Source organism: Prionailurus viverrinus, chromosome B2 (assembly GCF_022837055.1).
Source record: "Prionailurus viverrinus isolate Anna chromosome B2, UM_Priviv_1.0, whole genome shotgun sequence".
Classification (NCBI taxonomy): domain Eukaryota; kingdom Metazoa; phylum Chordata; class Mammalia; order Carnivora; family Felidae; genus Prionailurus; species Prionailurus viverrinus.
In genome coordinates, this window is record NC_062565.1 from 75,309,817 (window position 1) to 75,328,007 (window position 18,191).

Sequence of the window (18,191 nt, forward strand, 5' to 3'; positions counted from 1 at the left end):
ATTATAACACAATATGTTAAGTGCCGTAAAGGCTGATGAAAGCTGTGCTCTGAGAAGAGCAGGGTGGAGGGCCATGATGGACAAGTGGGATTTCGCTGCACTGCTGGAGTTGGTGAGGGCCCTGGGTGAGCCAGCAAGGTGCCTGGTGTCCCCCTGCCTCAGGAGTGGTGTGGTTATGTGGAGAACAGTGTGCATGTGCCCATATACTGATGCATACAGGGGCTGGGGATTGAGGCAGAAGTGAGGCTAGAAAGGCATGCTCACCATATAGAAAACATCATGGGTAAACTGGACCCAGGCTGAAAATTATCCAGAGAGATTCATTTTTTAAGTACCCAGAGGACCTCATTTCAGCATTTCATCTATATGACAATTCTTCAAGGACCACCAAAAACCTCACTGCAGCAAGGTTCGAGGGAATGATTTAAAAATAATGTTCTTGCAGCTTGACCTGTTAAGAATTTATACCACATGGGCCATTCAATGAAGAGAAAAAGCTTATTAAAAAATACAATATTAGGGGCACCTGGGTGGCTCAGTCAGTTAAGCGTCCGACTTTAGCTCAGATCATCATCTTGCGGTTTGTGGGTTTGAGCCCCGTGTTGGGCTCTATGCTGACAGCTTAGAGCCTGGAGCCTGCTTCGGATTCTGTGTCTCCCTCTCTCTCTGCTCCTTCTCCGCTCTCACTCTCTCTTTCTCTCTCAAAAATCAATCATTAAAAAAACTAAAAAAAACCAACAACAACAGTATTAAACTTAAAACTATTTAAAGACTAAAACATATTTGTGTCACAATATGCTTACAGAGTAATATATGACCAAAATGTAATCTACAAAAATCATATTACATAATCAGATACTAGCTTCTGAAAGTTAGTTCTCAAGATACAAATTGTAGTTAAGAGAAAGAGTTTTAGAAATAAGAATATGGTTCTAGCTGAGAAATACTTCTATTTGAGATTGGAGTACTTTTTGAGTTATTGTTACAATCTAGTTATAGGTATAAACTATAATAATAATATATAATATTAATATATAATATAATATAATATAATATAATATAATATAATATAATATAATTGGCTGATCTAGATTTTTGTGTCTGAGTGCATGCACACTGAGTGTGTGTGTAAACTATAATCTAAAGTCTTATTATTCTTCAACTTCCATGGATAATTCTCACCAAACTATTAGAAGAGTTGCATAATTTAAAAGATAGTTCATCCTCTTCTTTTTTGAAATATGGAATTCAGTTTATTTGGCAGCATCCATGGAGTCCCAAGTTTAGCAACAGCTGATAATAATGTTTTTTTTCTGGTTTTGACTTATTGTAAAATAATCACAACTATGTTGGTATGGCCAGCATTTCTCACTGTGAATGTTTTTAAGTGTTCAATATTTGTATATGCTGTGTGTCATCTGAAGCAGATGTTTTCTCTAAAAAATAATCAAAAAGAGAAAGATTATGTTTGCATTTTCTTTGTTCAAGGTGTTTATTGCATCTCAGAGGGCGTACATGCACTGGGTTTTTAAACTGAAATAGAAAGAAATGCCATTTTGAAATTGGTTTTAGGTAATTTTTCCCCATTACAGTGTATGTTATCCCCACAGTAAATTCAGATACAACCACTTTTAAATGGTACCATACATCTATTAAATAATTTGAAAAATAGGCAAACACCTTTCCAACCCAGTATGCTTTTACAAAGAGCTGCCAAGCCACTAGCAACACTGATCAACAGTGACCTCATTTATGCATCAAAATCTTAAGCCAAGCCATCAGCACATACAGTATGACAACAAATTAAAAATTAAAGAATACAATATGTACAGTAAAGGATACAATTCTCTGAATTAGTTTAAATTCTAATCACAATGGTACAACGAAACCTACTTTGAGCTCAGTTGAGGGATGGAAGAACACTAGTCTACAGAACACACAAAGAAATACTAAATTAACAGATGTACATAAAACCCACAATAAAATAAAAATATTTGCAGTAATCTTTAAATTACAGATATACCTCGGGGTGCCTTCATAATCATCTGAATAGCACATCTCTAATTTCATTTTCACGGACGTGATAGAAACAGACCCTTTACTTTTCAGTGCATTTAATCAAGAATGAATAAATAGGTCAATTTAGATGCAAAACCTGTCAAATATAATCAAAATATACATTTTAATATAGCAGTGATTACATATGGAATTCTTTCCATATGATTTTTTCATTCTTGATAAGGTAGGTTCAAGGAGAAGTATTTATTATGGACGTTAACCCTTATATTTTTTAAAACAAAATTTCTTAACATATACAGTGCCACAAAAATAAACATTTCTCACAACAGTTGAAGTTCCTGTGATTGGAAAAATGTACTCCACACCGAAAAAGTTTTGTATATTTAAGAGTGTTTTCCTTACTATTTGATATTATCACACTATGTTTGTAACAGAGATACAGAGAAAAAGAGAATTCATGGGGAGAGTTTAGGTTTGTCCAAAAGTCATATATACATTGAAACCTTCAAAAACACAGACACATCTTTCCAAATGGCTCACCACACAACAGCTGCGTCATCCGTCCATGGGCGAGGTCCAGAAAAGCACTAAAGGCATCAGGAACATCCATTCATTGTTTTTACATCGTACAACACACAAATAACCCAAATACACTACAATTTTGAGAGTAGGGATAACAGCTAAGGTAGTACACATTCCTAATGTTCACTTTCACAGCTGTGCTACACATTTTGGAAGAGAAGTTACGAGTAAGCATTGGGTTTGGTACTGGTGGCTCACTTTGAAACTCTGAGCATCAATTTTATTTGAAGTCTCCAAACTCATTATTTTTTTCCTATTCAGTCACAAAAATTGCAGCTGTAAAGATAAAAAGCACTTGAGTTAGAAACAATATTACACACTCCTCAAATATACTACCTCCCTTTCAATTTTTATTTCACAGTTACTATGAAAAATCTTCATGCAAAATGTTTCTGTATAACAAATTCACACTTATATACCTTTCACAATTCTTTGCTTAAAGTTTTAGCAAGGAAAAAAACTTTAAAAACTTTTAATGTATAGTTTCATTTTAGATAAAAGTAGCAAAATTTTGAGATGTGGCTACTTATTAGAAATCTTAGTAGTGAGACATCTGCTATTAATTAAGAACAGTTCACCTTTAAAACAGGGCAGAAGGGGGGGAAAGGAATGGCAGTCGTTTTCATTATTTTTTGCTTCTTTTCAGTTATGGTGTTCACTGAGTCATTAAACAGTTGAACAAGTAACAGAATAGAGGAGGGAGATTTCCATGGCGACTCAGTGCCTTTGCAAATACCACTTCCCCCTTTACTCTGGCCAGTCTGTGTTTTACCAGTCACCTCTGCCAGGAAATCTTCCTGGGGTGAAGCCTTAATCACATGGGTATGGGTAACTCTTTTTCATGAATTAGTCTGTGTCTGTCTCCCTTGTGACTGTGAACCTTTCGGCTCGGGGCTGTCTCAAGCATCTCTGTCTCAGGTGCTCATCAGAGTTCCGGGCACATGATGAGAGTGATATTTACTGAATGAGAGGTGGATAAAAGGCTGCTCCCTGCAGTATCCTTGGTAGGTCCTGAAACTTTAATGGCTAAGAAGTGCTCATTGTCTCATTTATGCCTACACTAGCCCAGTCCAACCAAAAGTGGAAAAGGAAAGTTAGGCACAAGGAGAAATTACTTGGCTGAGATGTCAAGGCCTTAAAATGATAAAACTTACTAACTTTATATAAGAAAAAAACATCAAGTAGGAATCCATAAAAATATTAGTAGGCATCAGAGAAAGTTTAAATATACATATGTATGTGTATGTATGTGTATGTATGTGTGTGTGTGTGTGTATATATACATATATATATACACATATATATATATACATATACATATGTGTGTGTGTGTGTGTACACACACACATATACACACACATACACAAAATAAAAATTACATTGGACAATGGCCCAAAAATGTTGACACTCTTCCTCTTCCTCTAGTGTGTGACCTTGGGCAAATCACTCAATGTCAATGATCAGTTTCTTCAGCTGTGCAATGGAGACAAAAAGTATCTGGCTAGTTTATTCCATAGGATTTAATTTCTCACAAAGATGACCAGAGGAGTTCATGATTAGGAAGTGGATATGAAAAGTACTGTGCAAAAAAAAAGCAGCATTATTACTGTTTATCCACTTTCTGCAAGTATTTGTTGAGAATCTACCCACTGTGTTAGGTTTGGGGTTACTAGTAAACATTTTTCCTTTATTGGTTTCCTTCCATAAGTCCATTAATCATCACTGCATAAATTATACTAGAAATTTAAAACTACAGCATTAGAAATTTAAAATTCTGCTTAAATGCAGAAATGCAAAGGGTAACAATCTAGGCTTTATTTGATAGGCCAAAAAAGTATAAACAAATACAAAATACAATTTTGTAGTCAAGTATATTCTTAGATGATTTCTAAATGCAATATTATAAATGTTAGCTTTTTATAAATTCCAATCATCAGGTAGTAAAGTGGTAATTTTCTAATTTACCAAGTAGCTCAGGTAACTTTTTGCTTTATCAGTAAAATTTTTGTGCTTTTCAGGACAACTTGGAGGCTTTTCTCTCTCTTAGTTTTATAAATTAAGATTTAAAAAAATTTACTGATAATTCATTAATGGCTTTTAATACTGACTTAATAAGTATAAACACTCAAATTATTACTCTATACATGTATTCAAAGCACAGAGGTACAAATATCATACCTGAAATAGCTAAGCACTGCATAGGTCATTATTGCAAGCCCACAGGAAAAGCTCAATATTAGATACCTTAAATTGTTTACAAGAAATCCTTGATGTTAAGATCCGCTAATGGGTCCTTTGCTGGAGGTTTCTTGGGACTCTGAGTGGCAGGTGTAGGGCTTGGAGAAAGCTAATGGGGAAAAGCCAGCCCAAGATAGCAGAAAGAGAAATCAAACAGAGAGACAGGTAAGCATTAGGCAGAGCACATACCACAGAAACCAAACCTGCAGAAGATCAGATGGCTAAAGGTTTATGAAATCTACTTTGTTCTACTCAGCCACAGTGTTGTGTTTAATTTTGGATTCATAAAGTACATTTCAAATGATATTTGGCTTTCTCAAAATTCTCTGACAGCAGATTTTGCCCAAGTAGTATTTGAGGACTCAGGCAGAACAATATGGGTAAGAGTTAGGGAAGACATGGAAAACTAGTCACATACAGATATTATGAATATGGAGTAAAAAAAACACAACAATCAATTGCTCTATACAAAAGCATTTTTACTTTGAGTTATCACTACCACTAAGCTAATAAAGGAATTTTAATAACTTTTCCTACAGTGAGAATGAGTTTGAAGGAAAAATTGAAAGGAAATAATTTGCAGAAAGTCACTTAAGAAATTACTTTAAATTATTAGCTAGGTATCCCAGAATTTCATACAAAGCATTTTAAATGAAAACAAGTTTGGGGGCACTGTCTGTTTCAGATGGGCAAAGAGTTTCCCAGTTATGAATGTCAGTAAATTGTATTGCCTGTCCGGCTCACAGAGAGGGCTAATTACTAAATGCCATAGGATAAAATCATATTGTACTGTTAGCAAAAGCAACAAAGAATGAACTTACCTTGATTCTCTTTCATTAACACCCATATTATTTCATTACATGACAGAAATAAGCTTTGGAAGCAGGCTTTTGCAGGAGTGTTAGGGTATGAGGCCTTGGAAAAGGTCACGTAATCTATATAGGGTAATAATTTACATGGATCCTTAGAGTCTAATTATTCTCCTACCCTGTAACAGGATAGAAATCTCTGATTGTGGGGTAGTGATATATTTTTTCATTGGTTCAATAAATAGAGCTCCAGAAGTAAGGATTTTTAGATTTGTTCCCACGTCTAGAAACTATTGGGTGACTGTAGTACCTATCAGTCAAATTTCCTTTTTGAAAAGCAGGAATCCTACTTCACAGGAAGATCAGGAAGAAAATAAATGCAAGTGTTGAAGTTGTTCGGAAGGTAAGAAACTCAAGAGTTGGTTCATCATGAATAATTTGGTTAGATGACATCATCATGATACCAACCAAATGAGATAGAGTGGAACAGTCCAGGTGTCAGTAATGAAAAACTGTTTTGTTTTCTGAAGTTACAAAATCATATTTTACTATCTAGTATAATCATCTCTGATGCTTCTCTGATATGGGAAATACAATCGAAAACTTTTATTAAAATGGCATACTGTTTCCTAAATCACTATAAATTCAACTAAATGATTAAAACACGATTTTCATCATGCCATCTATTTTTCATTTTCATTCTTTGAATTAAGTAAATGAACTGATGCTATGTAACACTGGCATTATGCAAGAGAAACAACTACTTAAATAATATTATGTTAATTTATTTCTAAAGCTTTCAGCACACTGAATACAATAAGATTTTAAAAGCCTCAATAATAATTCTTCCAAGTAATAAAAATAGAAATGTTCTGCCTTTTTTCAAAAAAGTGGTAGTCATGGGTATATTCAACCATCATGAAAACATTCATAATAAATCAGGTCCTTCCTACAATTTAAATATATCTAGATTAAATTAAACCCCAACTATTACCCCCAGAACCTTCCTCACTCCCTTCAGAAACCACATGAGGTAGGATCCATTTGTCTCAGAGCAGGGTAGAAAATTTCTCAGGAAGCCAGTATTTTGAGTATGGCCTTGAAGGCTAGGGTTTCTCACATTCTAAATTTATCTCTTTGAACACCCATCATTCTCTCTTATGGTCACTGTGGCTTTTGAGGAGTTAAAGAAGCTGAAAGTAAAATTTGGGAATGGGTAGGGAGGATGGATTTTAGAGACGATGAAAGGAAGCCAAAGAGATTAAAGTATTAAAGAGATTAAAGATTAAAGTTCAAAGTAGGTATCCGAAGGATAATACAATATAAACACCATTTGGTAAGTTAAAAACATTATAGAAGTGAAACCATTTGCCGATACCATTACATTGTATTTGAGCTATTTGTTTTGCTTTGCTCAGCATGGTGCTAGTAAAGTCATACTTGGTGTTTTGACTCCATCCATGTCAGTTTCTCATGATGAAAGCCTCTTTGGTTCTACATATACCCTCACCTTGGCCAGGACATTTATAAGAGGAATCAAGAACTGGTTACTCATCAGCATGACTATCACTATTAGCAAAACAATTCAGCAAAGTGTACATGCCTTACATCTTTGTAAGCGAAGGTAGCACTTTGCGTAGTAAGAAATAGGGCCTCATCTAAAGAGGGGTTTGTCGTTTGTCCTGAATCCTGGTAGGTAACCCTTAAACCTATGGAGTTTCCTGAGTGATAGGAATGTCTTTGTCATTCAGGGTGGACAAAGGTTCTTGGAACCACACCTGACAGTCGATGCTAGTAAGAGGACTCAGGGTGGGGACTGGCCACACCAGAAATACCAGTATGAGGGGCGCCTGGGTGGCGCAGTCGGTTAAGCGTCTGACTTCAGCCAGGTCACGATCTCGCGGTCCGTGAGTTCGAGCCCTCGTTGGGCTCTGGGCTGATGGCTCAGAGCCTGGAGCCTGTTTCCGATTCTGTGTCTCCCTCTCTCTCTGCCCCTCCCCCGTTCATGCTCTGTCTCTCTCTGTCCCAAAAATAAATAAACGTTGAGAAATACCAGTATGATTAGAGTGTTGGCTCTTGGGGCTACATGATATCAGCCTGACTTTCAGTGAGGTCAGGGCGGGGGGGGGGGTGGGGTTCAACCACAGAGACCACAGAGACAAGAATTCAGTCATTCCTATATACGGAAACTTCAATACAAACGCAGCACGCGTCCCCAGGTGCAGGGGAGCTTCCTGGGTTGGCGATACTGCATGTATATTGTTATACTCGGATGAGTAACACACTCTGGAGGGCAAAGAAGCTTCATGCTTGGGACCTTCCCAGTTCCAGATTTCACCCTGCACATCTTTTCTTTTGGCTACATCTAATTTGTATCCTTTCACTATAATAAAACTGCAACACATTTCATGCTTTCCTGAGTTCTGTGTGTTATTCTAGGAAATTGTCTGAGAACCTTCAAATTTGTAGGCAGCTGGTCTGAAGTGAGAGGGTAGCCCTTGGGACTCTCAAACTTGTGGCTGGTGTCTGAAGTGAGGGCAGCCTTGTAGTTTGATAGGAGAAGATAGGATTCAGTAGGCAGAGAGGGAAAGATTAGGACCTGAAGTCCCTGGGTGGAGGAAAACACCTATTTTGGAACAATGCGGGGAGCAAAACCCCTCAGGCTTAAGGTTTTTCTTAAGAATGTAACAGACCCCACCTACTCCCCCCTCAGGTTTTCCTTCAGGAATTGGACAAAACACCTAGGTATGGCCAGAGACCACCCACATACAATGGAAACGAGCCAATCAGAAATGGACAACCCAGCACCTAGAGCTATCAAGCCAATAAGGGTAGAACCTAGGAACAAGGGGGAAGGGAAGGGAAGGAAGGGAAGGCTGACCAGAACCTTATAAAACAAGGACCCTCACCTATAGTCCTCGGGCGTTCAGTTTCAAATGTCCCCTCTCTGTAAAGAGAGCTTTCCTACTATTCTTCCTTTCTGATCTTATACTCTAGTAAACTTTTGCCTGCTACTCATTTTGTGTCCACCTCTTCATTCTTCAAAGTGGCCAGACAACGAATCCCGGGTATTGTGGTAAAAAATCCTGCAACAGTAGGGGCTGCTCCCCTGGACTCTGCAGTTTGGCAAACTTGTTGTCGTTAGTATCACAACGCCTGGGCAAACCTGGTGGTCTGGAGGACTGTGGTCCCTATCCCTGAGTTTACCTAACTCTGGAAACACATAATAAAACTACGAATCCGAAGGACTCATTTTTACAGAATAAATGCTCAGATACTTTAAATGTCTAGCTGTTCTCAGGAATTATTCCGAATTAAGTAGGACAGGAATGGAGGGACTTAGGATAGGAAGTTACTTCTATTCATTTTTCTCACACTATTGCTAATCTGTCTTTCATGTTCCCCTAACTTCTGAAGCAACAGATATAAGGATTATATCAGGTAAAAGATTAAAGAGTCTGCCACATGGCAGTTTTATACTCACACATTAATGTCATTATTTTGAGGACATTAAAAAACCGACCTGTGTGCCAGGTACAGCTGCAGCTCCAAAGGGTGGCCTCATCATGGGCTGTGCAAACATCACTGGCTGCTGAGGCATCATGGGCATGCCAGTCCCAGCCGGAGGCTGAAAAGGAAGAGTGGTTCACAGCCTAAGTGGAATCCACTATGGTCATATGATGGGGAAAAGATAGGATAAAATAGGCAGAGAGGGGAATGTTAGGACTTGAGGTCCCTGAGTGGGGAAAAACACCTATTTTGGAAGAATGTGGGGAGCACCTGACCACAGCAAACCCTCCATCAGGCAGAAGGTTCCTCTTAAGCATGTAGCGGACACCGCCTACTCCCGTCAGGTTTCCTTCAGGAATTTGACAAAAGACATAACTAAAAATAAGTAGAAGACCATAAAACATATGACCCACCAGGAGTGGTATGGCCGCAGACCACCCCTCATACAGTGGAAATGACCCAATCAAAAAGGAATGACCAGGCATTTAGAGTTACCAGCCAATAAGGGCAGGACCTGAGAAGAAACAAGGGGGAAGGAAAGGGGCCAAGCAAAACCCTATAAAAACAAAGCCCTTGGCCCACAGTCTGCGAGCATTCACTTTCGAATGCTCCCTCTCTGTAAAGAGAGCTTTCATACTGTTCTTACTTTCTGATTTTACACTCTTCCAAACTCTTGCCTGCTGTTCATTTTACTCTGTGCCTTCATTCTTTGGAAGAGTGAGACAGCGACCTCCAGGTATTGAGGTAAAGAATCTTGTAACAGTAGTGCCTGACGTTTATGTCTTTAATATGTTTCTGAAAATTTTTGAGGAATGCAGGTCTGTGAGAAAGTATAACTTGTAATTTTGAACAATGGGTGCCGTAAGGCTGGCAGACGGCAGAGAATCACTGAGGTGCGGTGGAAGTCTGGCTGGCCACAGGGCATCCTTATCCCAACCAGGCTTTGTTGGTGATTATTTGTCTGCTGTAAGCATAATTCTTAAGAGATAAAGAATTGTTGATCAACTGTGTTGATTTATGGATCATAGTCCTAATATTTACTAGTGATAAAAGTGGTAAGTGAAAAGTGCTAGTATAGTGATTAAGAGTTTTGATAACTGAGCTAACAATATGTTTGGTAAGTATTATTTCAAAAATGACATAACTATATACCATAGAAATTATCTTGATATAAGAACTTATTTTAAATATAAATATATTTTGTTTGAGAGAGAGAGAGAGGGAGAGAGAGAGTGTGAATGGGTGAGAGGGGTGGGGGGGTGGGAGAGGGGGAGAGGGAGAGAGAGAGAGAGGGAGAGAAAGAGAGAGAGAGAGAGAGAAGGAGGGAGAGAGAGAGAGACAGGGAGGGAGAGGGAGGGAGAGGGAGGGAGAGAGAGAGAGAGAGAGGGAGAGGGAGGGAGAGGGAGGGAGAGAGAGAGAGAGAGGGAGAGGGAGGGAGAGGGAGGGAGAGGGAAGAAGAGGGAGGGAGAGAGAGGGAGGGAGAGAGAGAGAGGGAGAGGAAGGGAGAGGGAAGAAGAGGGAGGGAGGGAGAGGGAGGGAGAGGGAGGGTGAGAGAGGGAGAGGGAGGGAGAGGGAGGGAGAGGGAAGAAGAGGGAGGGAGAGAGAGGGAGGGAGAGAGAGGGAGGGAGGGAGAGAGGGAGAGAGAGAGAGAGGGAGGGAGAGAGAGAGAGAGAGAGAGAGAGAGAGAGAGAGAGAGAGAGAATCTTAAGCAGGTTCCACACTCAGTGCAGAGACCAATGTGGGGCTCGATCCCACAACCTTGGGACCATGACCTGAGCAGAAAACCATGGGTTGGATGCTCAAGTGACCAAGTCACCCAGGCACCCCAATTTTAAATATTTTCTAGCTGACTTTGTCATGTCATGTGTAGACTTCCTAATGTTTAAAGCAGATGACTTAATTTTTTGAGTTTTACTTTACTGTATTCAGGGAAGAATTATATTCTGTAGTAGTATTTGTTAATACAGGATTTGGCAAAGGCCTCAAAAATGTCAATTACAATTTTTAGCACAAGTCGCAACTCACCATTCCAAATCCTGCTCCAGGCTGTCCAACAGATGGGGCCCCGGCAACAGGAGGAACCGAACTGGTAGGAGGTACAGCTCCTTGCTACCAAAAAAAATCACACACACACACACACACACACACCACCACCACCAACAACAACAACAATAACAATGACAAACAAAAAGAACCGACATAATTTGGTTTTAAAATGACAGAATATAATTTAAAAATACATGCCCCTTTAAATATGTGTGGGTATGTAAAGAAATATCCCATTTTAGTTTTACATTAAAAAAAATGGCTCTAGCACCATGTTAATGATATGAACAAGGTTACTAACTTGATGTTCACTGTTGTCTTATTTGGGCTCACTGGTTTAAAGCCTACTCACAGCATTGGCCTTCCTCTCTTCCTCCTCTTACAATTGTCTTCCACCCTCACTGTAAGTTGAGTTTCTCTAAGCATGTCTTTTCCTATCATTATATCCTCCTACAGGTACTGGGTTAGACATTTGAAAAACATGTCTTCATTTACATATCAATGCTTGGTTTCCATTGCCCACCCCCCCCCCCCATTTTTAGATTCTTTTCTGTGTTATACTTCTCTCTGAATTTTGATGGCTCTACATTTGCTCAAGGGCCAAAATTAAATCCAAGTTTTAGGAAGCATTTAGAAGACTGCACATTACATAATAAAGCACAAATATCCCATTTCAGATACAGGTCTGACAGCTTTTAGTTATACAACAAATCTCCTAATATTTCCCTTATGTTTAAAACTAACCCTACTGCAATCCCTTAAATTGAACTCAACTATTAGAGCAAAATCCTAATTAAAAAAGAAAATAGTGATGTCAGCAAAAATGGTGAAGTAAGGAACTCTGAAAGTCTCCCCAATCTATAAAATAGGTAGAAAAACAGGCAAAACCTATTAGAACCAACTATTTTAGAACTCTGAAAACTAACCAAAAGCTTGCAGTAATCAAGAAAGTACTTATTCAAGAAAATCAGCTGGATCTTGGCAAGAATAGTGAGCTCTGTGGCATCCTAACTTACCCACGTTTCACCCACTGTTCTTTAGCATAGCTGTAGTCTTGAAAATAACAGCTTATGTCTTCAGTAATAGTACCAGAGGGAGTAAAATATATTTAATTATTTATTTTGTCTCGTCTGTGTGGCTCCCTGGAAAGACTGGCTCAAAAGGCTTGTCTTTGTCTCACCAAACAGGGAATGCACCTAGTGCTAAAGTTGTTAAGCACTTTTGGGGGAAGCCATTTGTGGAAGCCATTTACAGGCAAATGTTTTAGTTGTTGCTGTCTGAGGCAATGGATAACAGGGCAAAAACAGTAGACTAAACAAAAACCTTGGGAGGAAAGGCTGGAGAGGGAGATGTGGGGATTAAAGGTTTAAAAATCTCAGACATACTCCTGGGAATTTGGAAGACCATGCACACACCCAGGGCTGTGTGCAGGGTCAGGGAAGACAGGAGAGGGCCCCCAGCTGACCCTGAGGCTTTGCGTAAGCTGTAAGTGATTGCTAAGGCAGGGTTGCAAACTGCCTGGTTGACTCTGAAGACCTGCCCCAGCACACACTCAGAGGTCCTCTACAAAGACTGGGAGATATTCTGGTTCAAGGAATTTAAGTAATCTCTGCCTAATCATTAGCTCATCACTTAGCTAAAGGAGCAGAGACTTCAACGGCCACACATAACAAAGAACAGAGACTACAGAATTAGTTCAGAATGGTCACTAAACAATCAAAACAAACAAATAAACAATTACAAAGAGTAGCCACAACAAACCCTTAGGTAACAGATAGAATTTGATTTCTAGAGTAGACACATTATAATATTCAAAATGTCTAGGTTTCAACAAAAAAATTCTGAGACATACAAAGAAATACGAGCATATCGCTCATATGCAGGAGAAAGATCTCAACTCAATAACCTAAACTTCCACACTGAGAAGCTAGGAAAAAGGAAACAAACTAAACCCAAAGAAAGCAGAGAAAGGAAATGATAAACACGAGAGTAGAGACAAAGTACAAAAACAGATTGAAGAAGTCATAAAAGAAATCTAAATAAATTTATAACAAATAAAGACACTATAGCAGTAATCAAAAAACTTCCATCAGTAATCAAAAAAGTCCTGAACCATATGATAATTTCAATAGCAGTAGAAAAAGCTTTTGACAAAATACAATATCTACTGATGATCAAAACTCTCAACAAAGTAAACTGAGAGAGAATATACCTCAACATAATAAAGGCCATATATGAAAAACCCACAGCTAACATCATACTCAATGGTGAAAAACTGAAAGCTTTTCCTTTAAGATAGGGAACAATACAAAAATGTCCACTCTGATCACTTTTATTCAACATAGCACTGAACGTCCCAGCTGTAGCAATCAGACTAGAAAAAGAAATAAAAGGCATCCATATTGGTAAGGGAGAAGGAAAACTCTCACTATTTGCAGACGATATGATACTATATGTAGAAAACCCTAAAGACCCCACCAAAACACCATTAGAACTGATAAATGAATGCAGTAAAACCGCAGGATATGAACTCAATATAAGAAATATTATGCTTCTCTACACTAATAACAAAGCAGCAGAAAGAGAAATTAAGAAAACAACTGCACCAGAAAGATTCAAATGCCTAGGAATAAACTGAATCAAGGAAGTGAAAGATCTATACCCTGAACACAAGAAGACATTGATGAAAGAAATTGAAGATGACACAAACTCATGGAAAGATATACCTTGCTCATGGACTGGAAGAATTAATACTGTTAAAAAGCCCATATTACTCAAAGCCATCAACAGATCCAATGTAATTCCTATCAAAAAACTAACAGCATTTTTCACAGAACTAGAACTAATCCTAAAATTTGTATGGACTACAAAACACCTCAAATAGGCAATGCAATCTTGAGAAAGAAGAACAAAGCTGGAAGTATCATAATACCAGATTTCAAGTTATACTACAAAGCGATAGTAATCAAAACAGTATGATACCGACACAAAAACAGATACTTAGATCAAGGGAACAGAAGAGAGAGCCAAGAAATAAGCCATGCTTATTTGGTCAATTATGGAGGCAAGGAAATACAATGGAGGAAAAGACAGTCTTTTCAATAGACAGTGTCGGGAAAAATGGACAGGGACATGCAAAAGAATGAAACTGGACTACTTTCCTATATCATACACAAAAATAAACTCAAGTGGATTAAAGACCTAAATGTAAGACCTGAGACCATAAAGCCTCCTAAAAGAAAATAGGCAGTAATCTCCTGGATATCGGCCTTAGCAACATATGTATGGATATGTCTCCTCAGGCAAGAGAAACAAAAGCAAAAATAAACTTGAGACTACACCAAATAAAAAGGTTTTACATAGCAAAGGGAACCAAATCAAAATCAACAAAACAAAAGGCAACCTAGTGAATGGGAATAGATAATTGCAAATAATAGATCTGATAAGGGGTTAATATCCAAAGTATATAAAGAATTTACACAACTCAACACCACAAAGCTAAACAATCTGATTACAAAATAGGCAGAGGACCTGAACAGGCATTTTTCCAAAGAAGACCTACAGATGGTGAACAGACATATGAAAAGATGCTCCTCATCACTTATCCTCAGGAAAATGCAAATGAAAACCACAAGGAGACATCACCTCACACCTGTCAGAATGGTTAATATCAAAAAGACAAAGAGATAACAAGTGTTGGTGAGGATGTGGAGAAAAGGGAACCCTCATGAGCTGTTGGTGGGAATGTAAATGGGTGCAACCACTGTGGAAAACAGTATGCAGGTTTCTCAAAAAACTTAAAGTAGAAATACCATATGACCCAGTGATTCCACCACTGAATATTTACCCAAAGAAAATGAAAACACTATTTCAAAAAGATATATGCACCGTTATGTTTACTGTAGCGTTATTTATAATAGCCAAAATATGGATGCAACCTAAGTGTCCATCCAGAGATGAATGGAAAAAGAAGATGTGGTATATATGGACTAGAATATTACTCAGCCATAAAAAAGAATGAGACCTTGCCATTAGTGACCTAGAGGGTATGTGCTAAGTGAAATAAATCAGAGAAAGACAAATATCATATGATTTCACTTAAAAGTGGAATGTAAAAACCCAAACAAATGAACAAACAAAAACACGGATTCTTACATATGAAGAACTGGTAGTTGCCAGAGGGGAGGTGGATGGGCAAAAAGATGAAGGGAATTAAAGGGTACACACTTCTAGTTATGAAAAAAGTGCAGCATAGGGAATATAGTCAACAATAAAAAAAACTTATGCCACAGAAAAGCCCAGAACTGGATGGCCTCACTGGTGAATCCTATTAACTATAAAGAAGAATTAATATTAACCCTTCTCAAGCCGTACCAAAAAAAAAAAAAAAAAGTTGTGGAATACTTCCTAATTATTGTTTGATGCCAGTATTGCCCTGACACCAAAGACAAACAAGGACATTAGAAGATTATAAATCAATATCCTTTATGAACACTGATGCAGAAATTCTTGACAAAATACAAGCATACTAAATCCAGTAGATATTAAAAGAATTATATGCCATGACCAAGTGGGATTTATCCTAGAAATGTAAGGTTGGCCCAGTCAATGTAATATGTCATATTGATAGAATATATAAAAAAAAACATAATCATATAAGTAGATGCAGAAAAAGCATTTGACAACATCCAACATCCTTTCACGACAAAAAACAAAAAAATCCACTCAACACACATGGTAAGATAGGAAATTCTTCAACCTGAATAAGGGCATCTACAAAGAACACATGGCTATCATCATACTTAATGCTGAATGACTGAAAGCTTTCTCCTTAGAATAAAGACAAAGATGCACTGGAAGTTCTAGTTGTGGCAATCAGGTAAGAAAGAAAGAAAAAGCATCCAGAAAGAAAAAAAGAAATTAAACAATCTCTATTTGTAGGTGACATCACCTTATATATACAAATGCCTAAGGAATCAATATACCAAAAAACCCATTAGAACTAATAGACAAATTCAGCAAAGTTGTAGGATACAACATCAATATGCAAAAATCAGTGTAGTGTTCACTGTATGCTAGCAGTGGACAATAAAAAAATATAATTAAAAGGACAATTCATTTACAAGAGCATTAAAAACAATGAAATACTTAGAATAAAATTAAGAAAAGAAGTACAAGACTTGGGGCATCTGGCTGGCTTAGTGAGAAGAGTGTACAACTCTTGATGTTGGGGTCATGGGTTGGAGTCCCACATTGAGCAAAGAGATCACTAAAAAGAGAAACTTAAACAAAGGACAAGACTTGTTGAAACTTTGTTAAACAACTTGTTAAAACACTGTTGAAATAAAAAACGTAGATAAAGAGAAAGATATCCTGTGTCCAAGGATTAGAAGACGTAATATTGAGATAGCAATATTTCTCAATTGCTTTATACATTTAGTGTAATCCCTATCAAAATTTCAACTGCTTCTTTTGGAAAAATGGACAATCTGAACCTAAAATTTTTGTGGGAATGCAAGAGATCCAGAATAGCCAAACATTCTTGAAAAAGAAGAACAAATTTGGAGGACTCACACTTCCTGGTTTTAAAATTTAATTCAAAGCTACATCAAAACAGTGATGGTACTGGCAGAAGGACAGACATATAAATCGATACAACAGAATAAAGCTTCTGGAAATAAACCCAGACATCTATGGTCAACTGATTTTTGCCAAGGGTGGCAAGGCCAATAAATGAAGAAGAGTCTTTTCAATAAATGGTTTTGGGAAAACTGTATTTCCACATGCAAAATAATGAATTTGGACCCCTGTGCCATACCATATATGAAAATGAGCCTAAAATAGGTAAAAGGGCTAATGTAAGAGAGAAAAGTATACAAACTCTTGGCAAGAAACATAAGTGTAAATCTTCAAGATCTTGGATTAGGCAACTGTTTCTCAAATATGACACCAAGAGCACAAGCAACAAAAATAAATAAATTGAAGTTTATCAGAATTAAAATCTTTGAGGGCACCTGGATGGCTTAGTTGGTTAAGCATCCAACTTCAGCTCAGGTCACGATTGAGTTCGAGTCCCATGTTGGGCTCTGTGCTGTGAGTGCAGAGCCTGCCTGGGATTCACCTGTCTCCCCCTCTCTCTGTCCCTGCCCAGCTCTCTCTTTCAAAATAAATAAATAAATTTAAAAAATTCAAATCTTTTGTGCATTAAAGGACACACACTATCAAGAAAATAAAAAGGCAACTCATAGAATGGGAGAAAATATTGGCAAATCATATACAGTATTTAATAAGTATCTAGTATCCAGAATACATAAAGATTTCTTAGAACTCAATAATAAAAAGACAGCCCAATCATAAAATGGGCAAAGGATATGAAGATATTTCTCAAACAAACAAACAAAAAAACCAAACAAACTAATGGCCAAGAAGCACATAAAAAAAGCTCAATCTCATTTATCATTAGGGAAATCTGTATCAAAACCACAACTGAGACCCTACGTATTGCTGGTGGGGATGTAAGATGACGTGGCTGCTGTGGAAAAGTTTGGCAGTTCTTCAAAAGGCTCAGTGGAGAGTTACACATGACCTAGCAATTCCATTCATAGGTATACACCCAAGAGAACTGAGGACATATATTCACACAAAAACTTCTTTACAAATTACAGAAGTATTTTTCATAACAGCCAAAAAGCAGAAATGACACAAATGCCCATCAGTTGAAGAAGGTGGTATATCCAAATTCAGCCATAAGAAATGAGGTACTGATACGTGCTACAACATGGATGAACCTTGAAAATGTCATGCTAAGTAAAAGAAGCCAGGCACCAAATGCTCCATATTATAGGAGTCTGATGATATGGAATACCCAGAATAGACAAATCTATAGAGTAAATTATTAGATGCCAGGGGATAGGGAGAGGTGGGAATTCAAAGGGATTGTGTTTCTTTTTGGGGTGGTGGAGCTATTCTGGAGTTAGACAATAGTGA

General features: G+C 37.7%; 1 protein-coding gene across 15 annotated transcripts in view; it reads right to left on the reverse strand.

Moving 5' to 3' along the window:
• Positions 1-1,237: 1,237 nt before the first annotated feature.
• SNAP91 (synaptosome associated protein 91) overlaps positions 1,238-18,191 on the reverse strand; it is a 149,722-nt gene continuing 132,768 nt past the window's right edge. For 8 of the 15 annotated variants that reach the window (XM_047859645.1, XM_047859647.1, XM_047859646.1 and 5 more), the window contains 4 exons: positions 11,184-11,267; positions 9,172-9,276; positions 4,846-4,948; positions 1,239-2,877 (listed from right to left, as the gene is read on the reverse strand). In XM_047859645.1, the coding sequence (XP_047715601.1) occupies positions 4,856-4,948; positions 9,172-9,276; positions 11,184-11,267 (282 nt within the window). In that variant the 3' untranslated portion in view covers positions 1,239-2,877; positions 4,846-4,855. Of the gene's footprint in view, positions 2,878-4,845; positions 4,949-9,171; positions 9,277-11,183; positions 11,268-18,191 lie in introns of all 15 variants that reach the window. The other 7 variants (XM_047859649.1, XM_047859648.1, XM_047859651.1 and 4 more) reach the window with 5 other exon arrangements.